General features: G+C 42.7%; 1 protein-coding gene across 1 annotated transcript in view; it reads right to left on the bottom strand.

Annotated features, from left to right (window-relative positions):
- The window catches only part of ME3 (malic enzyme 3), a 224,818-nt gene that overhangs the window by 70,760 nt on the left and 138,714 nt on the right, over positions 1 to 15,344 (bottom strand). Inside the window, exon 4 of the mRNA XM_023558533.2 lies at positions 6,815 to 6,890. Coding sequence (XP_023414301.2) covers positions 6,815 to 6,890 — 76 coding nt within the window. The remainder of the gene's footprint in view (positions 1 to 6,814; positions 6,891 to 15,344) is intronic.

Below are 15,344 nucleotides of genomic sequence, written 5' to 3' on the forward strand. Positions count from 1 at the left end.
TTCCTTTGTCGCCTTGATCCAAATCATGTTTCAAGAAACAGTTCAAAAACATCTTGCTCCATGAAACTTTCCCTTCTGGAAGTTCTTACTCCCTCCTCCAAATACACATAGCATTTTCCTGGCCCGTAGCACTTATCATTTTTTTTCCCTGTTGTATAGTTATATCCATCTTCATGTCTTTCATAGTAGCAGGTCTTGTCATCTTTGATTCCTCAGCATTTAGCCTGATGTCTCAGTATGATAATGTATTTAATAAATGTCTGTTGAACAATGCAATAGGTCCAATATAGAGCACAAAGTCTTTCCCAATGGACTGAATTTAGACCTACTGTATATTAACACTGTTCAGCGAGAAGATGCTGCATCTTATTTTTTGTGACATCAATGGAGGTACTGCTGGGAGCTACTAGTTCAGTAGACTGTCAAAAGACTGAGGGCAAACCAGGCAGTATCCTTGGGTTTCAAAGCCCAGCAAAAACTTTCCACCGTGCAGCTGTCAGTTTGTCGTACCGTGGGGCTTGTGTGTTGCTGTGATGCTGGGAGCTATGCTACCGGTATTCAAATACCAGTGGGGTCACCCATGAAGGACAGGTTTCAGCTGAACTTCCAGGCTAAGACTAGGAAGAAGGGCCCAGTGGTCTACTTCTGAAAAGAATTAGCGAGTGAAAATCTTATGAATAGCAACAGAACATTGTCTGATATAGTGCCAGAAGATGAGCCCCCTCAGGTTGGAAGGCACTCAAAAGACAACTGGGGAAGAGCTGCCTCATCAAAGTAGAGTTGACCTTAATGACATGGATGGAGTTAAGCTTTGGGGACCTTCATTTGCTGATGTGGCACAACTCAAAATGAGAAGAAACAGCTGCAAACATCCCTTAATAATCAGAACATGGAATGTATGAAGTATGAATCTAGGAAAACTGGAAATCATCAAAAATGAAATGAAAAGCATAAAGATCAATATCCTAGGCATTAGTGAGCTGAAATGGACTAGTATTGGTTATTTTGAATTGGACAATCATATGGTCTACTATGCGAGGAATGACAACTTGAAGAGGAATGGCATTGCATTCATCATCAAAAAGAACATTTCAAGATCTATCCTGAAGTACAATGCTGTCAATGATAGGATAATACTCATACACCTACAAGGAAGACCAGTTAATAAGACTATTATTCAAATTTACGCACCAACCACTAAGGCTAAACCTGAAGAAACTGAAGATTTTTACCAACTTCTGCAGTCTGAAATTGATCGAACATGCAATCAGGATGCATTGATAAATTAGTGGTGATTGGAATGTGAAAGTTGGAAACAAAGAAGAAGGATTGGGTAGTTGGAAAATATGGCCTTGGTGATAGAAACGATGCCAAAGATTGCATGATAGAATTTTGCAAGACCAACGACTTCTTCATCGCAAATACCTTTTTTCACCAATGTAAACGGCAGCTATACACATGGACCTCGCCAGATAGAATACACAGGAACCAAACTGACTACATCTGTGGAAAGAGACGATGGAAAAGCTCAATATCATCAGCCAGAACAAGGCCAGGGGCAGACCATCAATTACATATCAATTAGTCATATGCAAGTTCAAACTGAAACTGAAGAAAATTTGAACAAGTTCAGGAGAGCCAAAGTACCACCTTAAGTATATCCCACCTGAATTTAGAGACCATCGCAAGAATAGATTTGAAGTGTTGAACACTAATGACCAAAGACCAGATGAGTTGTGGAATGACATCAAAGAAATCATACGTGAAGAAAGTAAGAGGTCATCAAAGAGACAAGAGAGAAAGACCTAAATGGATGTTGGAAGAGTCTCTGAAACTTGCTCTTGAACATTGAGTAGCTAAAAAAAAAAAGCAAAAGGAAAAAATGATGAAGTAAAAGAGCTGAACAGAAGATTTCAAAGAGTGGCTCGAGAACACAAAGTAAAGTATCATGATGACATGTGCAGAGACCTGGAGATAGGAAACCAAGGGAAGAACATGCTCAGCATTTCTGAAGCTGAAAGAAGTGAAGAAAAAATTCTAGCCTCAAGTTGCAATACTGAAGAATTCTACGGGGAAAATATAAAATGATGCAGGAAGCATCAAAAGAAGATGGAAGGAATACACAGAGTCACTATACCAAAAAGAATTGGTCAGTGTTCAACCATTTCAAGAGGTAACATATGATCAGGAACCAATGGTACTGATGGAAGAAGTCCAAGCTGCACTGAAGGCATTGGCGAAAAACAAGGCTCCAGGAATTGACGAAATGCCAATTGAGATATTTCAACAAACAGATTAAGCGCTGGAAGTGCTCACTCATCTATGCCAAGAAATTTGGAAGACAGCTACCTGGCCAACTGACAGGAAGAGATCCATATTTATGCCTAGTCCCAAAAAAGGTGATCCAACTGAATGTGAAAATTATCAAATAATATCACATGCCAGCAAAATTTTGCTGAAGATCATTCAAAAGTAGCTGCAGCAGTATATCAACAGGGAACTGCCAGAAATTCAAGCCAGATGTAGAAGAGGACATGGAACCAGGGATATCATTACTGATGTCAGATGGATCCTGGCTGAAAGCAGGGAATCTCAGAAAGATGTTTACCTGTGTTTTATTCATTATGCAAAGGCACTTGACTATGTGGATCATAACAAATTACGGATAACATTGTGGAGAATGGGAATTCCCAAACACTTAATTGTGCTCATGAGGAATCTGTATATGGATCAAGAGGCAGTCATTCGAACAGAACAAGGGGATACTGCGTGGTTTAAAGTCAGGAAAGGTGTGCGTCAGGATTGTATCCTTTCACCATACCTATTGAATCTATATGCTGAGCAAATAATCTGAGAATCTGGACTATATGAAGAAGAACAGAGCATCGGGACTGGAGGAAGACTCATTAACAACTGCATTATGCAGATGACACACCTTGCTTGCTGAAAGTGAAGAGGACTTGAAGCACTTACTGATGAAGATCAAAGACCACAGCCTTCAGTATGGATTATACCTCAACATAAAAAAAAAAAAAAAAAATCCTCACAACTGGGCCAATAAGAAACATCATGGTAAATGGAGAGGAGACTGAATTGTCAAGGATTTCATTTTACTTGGATCCACAATCAATACCCATGGAAGCAGCACTCAAGAAATCAAAAGATGCATTGCAATGGGCAAATCTGCTGCAAAGATCTCTTTAAAGTGTTGAAAAGCAAGGATGTCACCTTGAGGGCTAAAGTGCACCTGACTCAAGCCATGGTGTTTTCAATTGCCTCATATGCGTGAGAAAGCTGGACAATGAATAAGGAAGACCGCAGAAGAACTGATGCCTTTGAATTGTGGTGCTGGTGAAGAATATTGAATATATCATGGACTGCCAAAAGAAAGAATAAATCTGTCTTGGAAGAAGTACAACCAGAATACTCCTTAGAAGCAAGGATGGTGAGACTACATCTCACACACTTTGGACATGTTATCAGGAGGGATCAGTCCCTGGAGAAGGACATCATGCTTGGTAAAGTAGAAGTTCAACAAAAACGAGGAATACCCTCAATAAGATCAATTGACATAGTGGCTACAACAATGGGTTCAAGCATAGCAACAATTATGAGGAGGGTGCAGGACCAGGCAGTGTTTTGTTCTGTTGTGCAGTGTCGCTATGAGTTGGAACCGACTTGATGGTACCTAACAACAACAATAGGATAACATTTTCCTTGTTTGGAAGGATTTTATAACTCCAAACTCCTTTGTACTTCAGATGACTAAAGGGCATTTGGGGAGGCAATGTGCTAGGTCTTCTTCTGTCTGCCTTGCTCTTATTGCCCACACTCCTTGGCCTAGGTGGACCCAATGGGACTAGCCCAAGACTGACCTTAGGATCATGATTCCTGGCTTACTCTGGTTCTGGCTTCTTGGACATACTATGTACAGCATTCCTCTCCTTTCTCTTTCTTTGTTTTCTCCTTGTCTCCCATCTTTCTTTTCTTCCTTCTTTTTTTCCTCCTCTTCCTCCTTCTCTTCTTTTCCTTCTCTCTCTCCCAATATAAATAATGCATACTCCTTAGCTTTAAATCTTGGTTCCAATAATCACTAGCAAAGAACTTAACATCTCAGTTTTTTTGTCCATAAAATGGGAATAATAATAAAATAATAATCCCTATATTTTATAGGGTTGTTAGAATTCAAGAGTTAATCTATATAAAGCACTTAGCACTGTGCTGTGTGAGCTGGATATGGTGGCATGCTGCCCTGGTCCCCTTTCAGGAATGAAAGGTTTATTCCCCTGACCTGCAACCAATGACTGATTAATGTAGAGGTCTAAAGACCTGGCTTCCCTGTCCCACCTTGGGACAGCTTTGAAGGGACATCTCAGATCCTAAGACTCCTCACTCCTCAAATGTCAGCTGAGTCTTCCTTGAGACCTCACTGCCATCAAACTCCCCCCTCTGCCCTATCCTACTTTCTTTCCTTCTACAGGTGTCGATCCCAACAGCACTCCCTAATAGACTTCCTATATGATAATCTCTATCTCAGAGATAGCTTCTTAGGAAATCCACCCCCTGACACTGGGTACAGAGTGAGGCTTAATGCATGGTGGGACTGTGCACAATAGATAGGACTTGGCAGTAGCAATCTGGCCCACGTTTAAACGCTTTAAGTTCCTGGTGCCCAGTGGCAGAGGGTGCTCCCTTGGCTCCACTATCCAACCACCTCTCAGCACCTCCTCCTCTGGAGCTGTTGGGAATGGGATGAGGAAGAGATTTAGGAGCTTGGGAAAGCTGTTAGGGAGGAGGGCTACTCTCAGATGAGCCTTCCTCCCAGCTCCGGGCAATGGTCACTGTGGGAAAGAGTAGGAAAAGCAGTTCTCACTCCTCTTTGTGATTTATGCCAGACAGCTCTGGGTGGCCTGGCCCGCCCCCTCCTCCCTGAACAAGAAGGGCCCACAAAACTTCATGGTCTCCCCAGCCCTGGGCTTTGGCTTCACTTCCCTTGTGGCCTACTTCTCTTACATTCTCAGTTTGCAGCTTTGCTTTCAGTCTTGGAAACCACAGAAGTCATTTTTTAATCTTCCAAGTTGATTCAAGAGCTCCTCTAAACCATCCTTCCCCTACAGCCCAGCAGCCAACAACATCGGGGGTCCAATGATACTCCTTCCTTGAAAAACTCTGCTCCTGAGAGCCAAGAACGTGTCCTGCTTCCTCCAGTTTTGAACGCTGACACTCCACTAAACCCATCGCCATTGAGTCAACTCCAACTCATAATGACCCTATAGGACAGAGTAGAACTGCCCCATAGGGTTACCAAGGAGCAGCTGGTGCATTTGAACTCCTGACCTTTTGGTTAGCAGCTGACCTTTTGATTAGCAGCTGTAGTTCTTAACCACTGTACCACCAGGGCTCCAACACTCTGCTAGAGGGCCAGAAGTAGGTGGGACACCAAGAGAGAGTGGGAGAAGCTGTATTTGGTGCTCAGTGGGGTGCGGTGGAGCAGCTGAGGGAATTGGCAGGGACTGAGGGAGGGAGGCTCAGGAGAAGAAAAGATGATGGGAGTGCCATAGCCTCCCAGTCGAGAGGCAGGGTGGTGTTAGCATTGCCAAGTTCTCTTACTGACCCTGAGAGTTACTCATACTATCTATACTTTGTCAGCACCAACCCTTTCCAAGTCATGTGCCAGAAATGCCCTCAACAACAGCCAGCAGATGTTTTGTGGTTTTGCTTCACCCCTTTTGTTTGCAGAAGTGACAAAGATCTTAGGTGCCAGAATCCCTCAAACTCTTCCACAGAAGACCCTACGATAGTAGGTCTGGGGGTCTAGCCAGAGGCTAAAAAATTTCTGTAAAGCTGCATGTTTTATATTAAAAATTAATATGAATTTTGAATTCCATGTTATATCTTATTTATTATATAAAATAGGTTTTTTCCTATATCTATTGAGTAAAGTTAATATTTCAGGAAGAAGGGCCAAGTTTATTATGTTACCCTGTATATATCTCTCCTTTCTCCCCCCCATACACCCAAGAGTACACATTTCCAAGTATGAATCATGAGCTTTTTCTCTTGGTGCAGAACGTCCCCACCCTATATCCTAGTCTCCTCAGTCCCTATCTGTCTAAGCTCTATCCTCAATTCAAGTCCCAGATTCAATGTCACTTCCTCCACGAAGTCTTCCCAGATTCCCCTCAGGCTAAAAGTAATCTGTCTCTTTTGAACACCCTCAGCTCTTTTTGTGTACCTTGTTTACATCATGTTTCATCTTGTTAGTCTTTTATGTCTCTGTCTTCTTTTCCTTAAGAACTGTCAGCTTCTTCCTATTTCTTCCTGTATCCATCATGGAAACTGTCATCGAGTACTTAACAGGTGTTCAATATATGATGAACATATCTTCAGACCCACTCCCTGACTGCTCCGCCCCCCAGCTCCAAAAAAGAAGATTTCACATGGGTGCCTAAACAACAACAACAAAAAGCCCCGTTGCCGTGGAGTCGATTCTGACTCATAGCAATGCTATAGGACAGAGTAGAACTGCCCTACAGAGTTTCCAAGGAGCATTTGGTGGATTTAAACTGCCGACCCTTTGGTTAGCAGCTGCAGCACTTCACTATGCCACCATGGGTTCCTGGTTAATACAAACTTCTGTTCCTTAGTGTGTTTGTGCTTGGCTATAAAAGATCTATAGTCTGGGCCTGGGAAAGAGGAACAGTATCTGGCCTTCAGTGTCATAATGTCTCATTTTGTAGCTGGGAAGGAATCTGGACCAGGATAAAAGGATTCACCCAATGATAGAACAATAGCAAAGAAAACAGGATCTTACCTTAATATTGTCTTCTGGCCAAGAGTTTAGCATTGTTGCAATGTGGCCTTTGTCATGAATGGTGATAAACAGCCCACTAGGAGAAACAAGAGAAACCAGGCAGTCAGACTGGGAACAGAGGAAAGACCACAAGTACTATGTGTCATTGCATCATCTAATTTTGCCATAGACCTGGGCAAGAAGGGTCTTTGCCCAAAGTCCCAACAATTTAAGGGCCCTGCTCTGGCTCTCCTCCAATCCTATCTCTCCACAGAGCAAGAAGTCCATGGAGTCAAGGTCACCGGAGCCTTCACTGTCCCTGCATCCCTCTAGACCATACTCCAGGCACCCAGGACCCCAGAATTTCCTGTCCAAATGGCCCAAAGTCTACTTCCTGGTAATGTGTGGCCTCTTTCCTTGGTCCCTCCTACTGAGTACAGGCCACATCACTGGTGAGTGGATCCCTAGCTGGAACTTGGACATGTGGGCTTGGTTGTCCACACACATGTGCATGAGGCCCCTTGTGGTATGGAATGCAGCTGGGGATGGGAAGAGGAGTGGGCCAGTTTTTTTCTGGAGCCCTGGTGGCACAGTGGTTAAGTGCTCGGCTGCTATCCAGACGGTTGATGGTTCAAATCCACCAGCCACTCTGCCAGAGAAGGATGTGGCAGTCTGCTTCTGTAAAGATTTACAGCATTGGAAACTCTATGGGGCAGTTCTATTCTGTCCTATAGGATTGTCATGGATTGAATTATGTCCCCCCAAAAATGTGTGTATCAACTTGGTTAGGCCATGATTCCTAGTATTGTGTGGTTGTCCTCCATTTTGCGATTGTAATTTTGTGTGGCGAGGATTAGGGTGAAACTGCAACACCACTCTTACTCAAGTCACCTCCTGATCCAATGTAAAGGGAGTTTCCCTGTGGTGTGGCCTGTACCACCTTTTATCTCTCAAGAGATGAAAGGGAAGCAAGCAGAGAGTTGAGGACTTCACACCACCAAGAAAGCAGCACCGGGAGCAGAGAGCGTCCTTGGGACACAGGGTCCCTGGACCTGAGAAGCTCCTCGACCAGGGGAAGATTGAGAACAAGGACCGTCCTAGAGCCGACACAGAGAGAAAGCCATCCCCTGGAGCCGAAGCCCTGAATTTGGACTTGGAACCTACTAGACTGGGAGAAAATAAATTCCTCTTCGTTAAAGCCATCCCCTTGTGGTATTTCTGTTACGGCAGCACTAGATGACTAAGACAAGGGTTGTTACGAGTTGAAGTCGATCTGATGGCAACAGGTTTGGGTTTTTTTGGTTAGACTCTAAATTCAAACCTGGACTTCCAAACCACCATGAAGGTATGTTTGTAAAGATTGGAAGATGGAATATATTTTAACAGTACGTTAGCTTGATTTAGAACTTTTAATGTTTAGCCCTAAGGTATGTGGGCATCTATTTTTTGCCCCAGGCCCCATGACTGTCAGGGTGAGCCTGGTATCCTCGCCTTTAATTTTAGTACAGAGTAGACATGGAGCCTACCCTCTATGGCCCTCAGGGAGAGGAGGCGGGGTGGAGAGGCAGGCCTGACCTGTATGACACAGGCTGACTCTGAGACCTCAGGATTATGGTGGGTCTGCTACTATAGGGCCTTGCTATTTGATACCTTAATCAGTGGCATGCTCCAGGAAGAGTGGACTTTCTTCTTGGTGTAAGTCCCTCTTCTTTGCTCCCACAGAATTGTGCAGGTTTGAAAGAGCATGAACTCTGGAGCTAGAAAGACCTTGTTTGAATCTTGATTCCACTGACCTTTCATAATTTAAACTCTTGAAGACTCAGTTTCTTCATCTATAAAATGGGAACAGTAATGGCCTACCTCATGCGGTAGTTATAAGGATTAAATGACCTCAAGCATGCAAAATCCCTACAAGGGTCAGCCATAGATCTCGCTGTATTCCACAGCTGGGTCTGTTTCAATCTTCTGTCTTGAGAAAGAGTTAAAGCATCTAGGAATGAATGATGCCCTGTGAGGCACTGCCTTTGACAGCTGGTGTAACGTGTTTGAAATCTGATGTTATCATCCTGCTCTGAGGCACAAAGGGAGGCAGGAAGGTGGGAAGCTCCAGGAAGCCCTAGGCCTGGCAGCCATGCTTCCAGCTTCTGCGTGAATGAATTATAGGCTGCCCTGGGGATCCCAAGGCAAAGAACATCCTGCAGGGAGCTAATACTGAGTCCTTGTCAAGGATAATGATCCCTCTGAGTAATTAGAACAGAATGTCCTTTACCGCTCCTGGTGCTGTGAAGATAGGCTTCTGGGCTAGAGACACTCACGGGAATCTCACTGTTAATAGCCATTAATGGAACAGGAAAAAAACAAAAATAATTTTAGCCACTGATTACTTCTTCCAAGTTTTTCCTGTTTACCTCAGGGAAGCAATTTTGGAACTTGAGGGAGAAAAAAAAAAAACATATATTTAAGTTTAAGTGAATACATGCCCTGCTTTATATAACATACAACATATTTCTGAAAAATTGTGAGTAAATAAAAGTTCTATACTTAAAATTATATTGAATGTGTACTTGGGAGGTTGCTGTTTAAAGGGAAACCAAGAAACCAAACCAGTTGCCATCAAGTCTGTTCTGACTCACGGTGACCCCATGTGTATCAAAGTAGAACTGTGCACCACAGGGTTTTCAATGACTGATTTTTTGGAAGTAGATCCCAGGCCTTTCTTCTTCTTTTTTTAACTGTGCTTTAGGTGAAAGTTTACAGAGCAAATCAGTTTCTTATTAAACAGTTAACACACAAACTGTTTTGTGACATTGGTTCCCAGTCTTGCCATGTGTCAACACTCTCCTCTTCTGTCCCGGATTTTCTGTTTCCACTCGTCCAGTTTTCCTGTCCCTTCCTGCCTTCTTGTCTTTGCTTTTGGGCTGGTGTGCCCATTAGTTTCCTATGCATGAATTGAACTATGAAGCACATTTTTCAGGTGTGTGATTGTTGGCCCTATAGGCTTGTCTAACCTTTGGCTGAAAGGTGAACCTCAAGAGTGACTTCAGTACTGAGTTAAAAGGGTATCTGGGGCTGTACTCTTGGGGTTTCTCCATTCTCTGTCAGATCAGCAAGCCTGGTATTTGTGTGTGTGTGTGTGTGTGTGTGTGTGAATTTGAATTTTGTTCTACATTTTTTTCCTGCTCTGTCCAGGACCCTCTATTGTGATCCCTGCCAGAGCAGTCGGTGGTGGTAACCAGGTACCATCATCTAGTTGTTCTGGGCTCAGTCTGGTGGAGGTTGTGGTAGTTGTGGTCCATTAGTCCTTTGGACTAATTCTTCCCTTGTGTCTCTGGTCTTCTTTATGCTTCTTTGGTCCAGCCAGGCTGGGATCAGTAGATGTACCTTAGATGGCCCCTCACAGGCTTTTAAGACCTCAGATGTTATTCACCACAGTAGAACAATTTCTTTATAGACTATGTTATGCCAGTTGAGCTAGGTGTGCCCTGAGACCATGGTCCCCAGCCTCAGCCCAGTAGCTCAGTCTCTCAGGGTGTTTGGGTTTGCCTGTGAAGCTTCTATGACTTTGCCCTGGTCAAGTCGTACTGACTTCCCCAGTATTACTTACTGTCTTACCATTCACCAAAGTTACCGCATAATCTACTGTCTAGTTATGTTTTTCCCTCCTCACCCCTCCCTTACCTTGTAACCCTCAAAGATTGTTTTTTTCTGTGTGGAAACATTTTTATGTGTTTTTATAATAGTGGTCTCATACATTATTTGTCCTTTTGTGATTGACTTATTTCACTTAGTATAATGCCCTTCCGATTTATCCACGTTGTGAGATGTTTCACAGATTCATCACTGTTCTTTATCATTGTGTAGTATTAGTATTCAGTTGTGCGTATGTACCAGAGTTTGTTTATCCATTCATTTGTTGATGGGCACTTAGGTTGTTTCCACCTTTTCGTCATTGTGAGTAATGCTGCAGTGAACATAGGTGTGCATATGTCTATTAGTGTGATGGCTCTTATTTCTCTAGGATATTTTCCTAGGAATGGGATTGCTGGATCATACGGTATTTCTATTTCTAGCTTAAGGAAGCGCCATATTGTTTTCCGGAATGATTGTACAATTTTGCACTCCTACCAGCAGTGCCCAAGAGTTCCAATGTCCCTGGAGCCTGACATTTATTTTCCGTTGTTTTAATTTGTGCCAGTAATGTTGGGGTGAGATGGTATCTCATTGTAGTTTTGATTTGCATTTCTTTAATGGCTAGTGATCACAAGCATTTCCTCATGTGTCTGTTAGCTGTCTGAATGTCTTCTATGGTGAAGTGTCTGTTCATATCCTTTGTCTATTTTTTAACTGGATTGTCTATTTATCGTAGAGGTGTTGAACTTTTGTATAGGGATTTTAGAGATTAGTCCTTTGTTCGATATGTCATAGCCCATTTTTTTCCCTCCAATCTGTAGGTTCTCTTTTTACTCTTTTGGTAAAGTCTTTTGATGAGCGTGCTTAATTTTCAGATGATCCCACTTATCTAGCTTATCTTCTGGTATTTGCGTATTGTTAATTATGGTTTGTATCCTGTTTATGCCGTATATGACGGCCCCTAGTGTTGACCCTACTTTTTCTTGCATGATCTTTATAGTTTTTGCTTTTATATTTAGGTCTTTGATCCCTTTTGAATTAGTTTACGTGTATGGTGTGAGATATGGGTGCTGTTTCATTTTTTATAGATGGACATCCAGTTTTGCCAGCACCATTTGTTAAAAAGACAGTCTTTTCTCCCCATTTAAAGGACTTTGGGCCTTTGTCAAAGATCAGGTGTCTGTATGTAGATGGATTTGCATCTGGGTTCTCGATTCTGTTCCACTGATCAATGTGTCTGTTGTTGTACTTGTACCAGGCTGTTTTGACTACCATAGCTGAATAGTAGGTTCTGAGATCAGGTTAGTATGAGGCCTCCTACTTTGTCCTTCTTTTTCAATAATGCTTTATTTATCTGGGGCATCTTTCCTTTCCACATAAAGTCGATGATTAGTTTTCCTATCTTTTTAAAGAATGCTGTGTTGGTATTTGGATCAGGATTGCATTGTATTTGTAGATTGTGACATTTTCACAATATTGAGTCTACCCATCCATGAGCGTGGTCTGTTTTTCCATTTATGTAGGTCTCTTTTGGTTTACTGCTATAGCGTTTTGTAGTTTTCTTTATATAGGTCCTTTACATCCATGGTTAGATTTATTTCTGAGTATTTTATTTTTTTAGGGGCTATTATAAATGGTATTGCTTTAACAGGCCTTTCTTCTGAGGTGCTTCTGGCTGGACTGAACTGCCAACCTTTAGGTTAGTAGCTGAGTGCTTCGCCTTTGCACCACCCAGGGACTCTGTTTACAGGGAATTGTTCAGGACATAAATAGCTGTTCCCTGATTTATGGCTTTCAAAATTTTGGACTTTCCTACCTCAGTTCCCTAGAAACAAGACCCAGCTTCTCTCTTAGCTGATGCTTGGTCATTAGAGCCCAGTGACCAAAGGCTGAGGAGTGGCTAGGGAAGTGGGACTACTCCTGCAAGGAGCTTTGGGGTAAGCATGTGGAGCAGGAAGGGTATGTATTCATGCTTAACAAAAATTCCACTGAGCATCTACTATATTCTTTCAAATATTTAACTCAATTGACCCAAAAGACATATTCATTATGTGTTGCTTAGCTTGGAACAGGGCTGAAACTCTTCTTTCTAGCCATATATGGAAGCAATTAGTTCTATTCACCAAATATATCTGGTTCTCTCTCTTCCAGGCACATGGCAGCCTACACTTCTCTGATTCACTGAAATGAGGCACAGTCATGTGACTTGCTTTGACCAATAACTGTGAGTAGATACAACATGCCAGAAATTTTTGGATGGAAGTGCTTAAAAGCCACTGTGTGAGTCAGCATCTTCTCTCTTTTTCCCTTTGTGACAGCAACTTGTATAGTTCTAGATGAGATTACTATATTAGTCCAGGTCCTAGAGTGAGGACAACATAGAGAATAGGCCCCAGCTAATCTGCAAGGGGCATGGTGCAGAGGCACAGAATAAACGTTGTTTTAAATACTGAGATTTTAGGGTTGTTGTGCAACATAACATAACCTAGCCATGGCACACTTTGTTCAACAAAATCTTTTAGAGATGCCTGATATATATAAAAAAATATTGGACCTGCTCTGGTTAACGCAGAGGCAAGGCTCCCCTTCTTTGAGGGACTTCATGCTTCTTTTCATCTCAGCCCTCAAAGATCTCTGGAAATGTCAGCAAAGAAAAATAATTCCTTATTGGTAAGAGTGCTTTGGCGCTGTGAGTTAGTAACTCCATTATGTAGGAAATTATAGTTTTGATGTGTGTCTCCTCCCACTAGACTGTATGTTCCATGAGGGCAGGATAGCATCTGTTTTTTTCACTGCTAAAGCCCCAGGCTCTAGCACAGCGCCAACCATACAACAGGCACCCCATAAATGACCTGTGTGTCATTATCTGTGGTGATATGCCAAATGGTTAAGATGAGTGCTGGAATGAGACAGACCTCAAGGTACTTCTGTGAGGATTAAATGAAATGATATATATCAGATATGCAACATAGTGTTTGCCGTTGTTGGATACTGTCTAGTCGATTTTGACACATAGTGACCCCATGTGACAGAGTAGAGCTGCCCCATAGGGTTTTCTAGGCTGTAATCTTTATGAAAACAGATCACCATGTCTTTCTCCTGCAGAGCTGCTAGTGGGTTTGAACCGCCGACCTTTTGGTTAGCAGCTGAGTGCTTAACCACTGTACCACCAGAGCTCCTTGCATAGTGCTTTGCATGTGCTAAATGCTCCATAAGTGGTAGCAGACACTGGGTACTTATGCTAGAGGGCAATAACATACCCATATATTTTCTGAGTGGGAGAAAATTCCAGACCAAGTATTCAATTTTGGATGCAGTAGACATGAGAACTGGTAATCACAATCTGTTCCCTGTACATTTCTTAGAACTCAAAATCTGTTGGAATTTCATAAAGGCAAAGTGCCGGTGAGGTTCCCGCCTTCCAACAAAGGCCTGTAAATTACATCACTATCTCCAGTTTCCATCAGGAGCCAGAAAAATCCTCTTGCATTTTATAATTCAGTTACATGAAAGAGAAAGAAAAGCAAAGATAATGTTCACTTAGGAGAAAGTTATTTAAGAAAAAGACTCTTAACCTTTATCTTGACCTAAAGAGGAGATACCCTTAGAAGTTTCTTAAGTTAGAATTAAACAAAACAAAATAAAATAAAAAATCTCAAAAAACCTACTCAAATAGACAACATTCATTTAGGCTTCTTGGCATTAAGTCTAACAAAAAAGGGGAACTTAATTAAAACAGGGTTAGTGACATTAGGCAAACCACTACGGCCTGGCTCAGGAGGAGGGACGTGCACTTTCAACTTTATAACAAAGATTCACTGTTGCAGACGAAACTACCATTCTGCATATTTTGGCAAGAAGGGAACCTGTCCTCCGAAACAAAAGGAGTCGATTTTTAAAGCCCAGCAGCAGTCTCCTGGAGTCAACAGCACAGTAGGAGACAGTGGATCTTAGAAGCCTGGGGAGGTCTCCTCCAGGACTTACACAGCCAACCACCTGCGGAGGCAGAGCCTGAGGAGGCCAAAGTGAGGTCACTGTCCGTGCTTGAAGGAAGTTAAAAATTGCGTTCTTTACTGCGATCTGTGAAGTGCGACTGAAATGGCGGTGGCGGGGAGGTGCGCAGAAAATTGAACGTGGTAGTGGTACGGCTCTCACAATCCTTTGGTTTTATCATCTATCTTGAGGAACAACAATTTTGATTATTTTGACCCAGCCACTGAATAACCATAGCTGATTTCGTGTACCTTGGACAGTCCCATCCGGTTTCCATTTTGTTTCCCGCCGAGGTGGGATGTTACAATGGGATATTGGGGAGCAGGTATGTGTCCCCACCTCGCTCCATAGAGGCCTCCTTTTCTTCTGACACTCCCAGATAACACGTGGATGTAAAATGTTTCTGTCTTTGGAGTAAAGGTATGTGTGTGTAGTTGTGTCTGTCCCCGTGACTCCCTCACTGGGACCTCGGAGTGGGCAAGCTTCCTGGATTCCTCATACTTGAGATTAGCAACTTCCCTGCCTCCTGCATTGGCTTAGCTCATTCTCCCCTTTGCCAGGTACAGGGTGGGCACATAGGAAACAAGGATGAACAACTTCATCTCCAATCCAGAGGGGTTTTCTGATCTAGGCAGACCAGAAACAACAACAACAACAAAAACCCAATGTAATGGGGTATAACACAGACATTATGGAGGACTGAAGAGAACTACATAACAAGCAGGCTCCAAATGGGTAAATCACAGATGAGATGCAGCAAAGGTAGTCCTGGAGCCCCTATTCTAAGTGCCCCCCCCACTCTGCCTCCCTCTTGCTACTATGTAATGATTTTCGCCAAATAGATCTGAAGCATCAGAAAGGCAGGGATCATATCCTCCACTTCCATGGGTTCCCTAACGAAGCTCTATAAAGATAGTAACAGTTTCAT

This window comes from Loxodonta africana, chromosome 7, assembly GCF_030014295.1.
Source record: "Loxodonta africana isolate mLoxAfr1 chromosome 7, mLoxAfr1.hap2, whole genome shotgun sequence".
Lineage (NCBI taxonomy): Eukaryota > Metazoa > Chordata > Mammalia > Proboscidea > Elephantidae > Loxodonta > Loxodonta africana.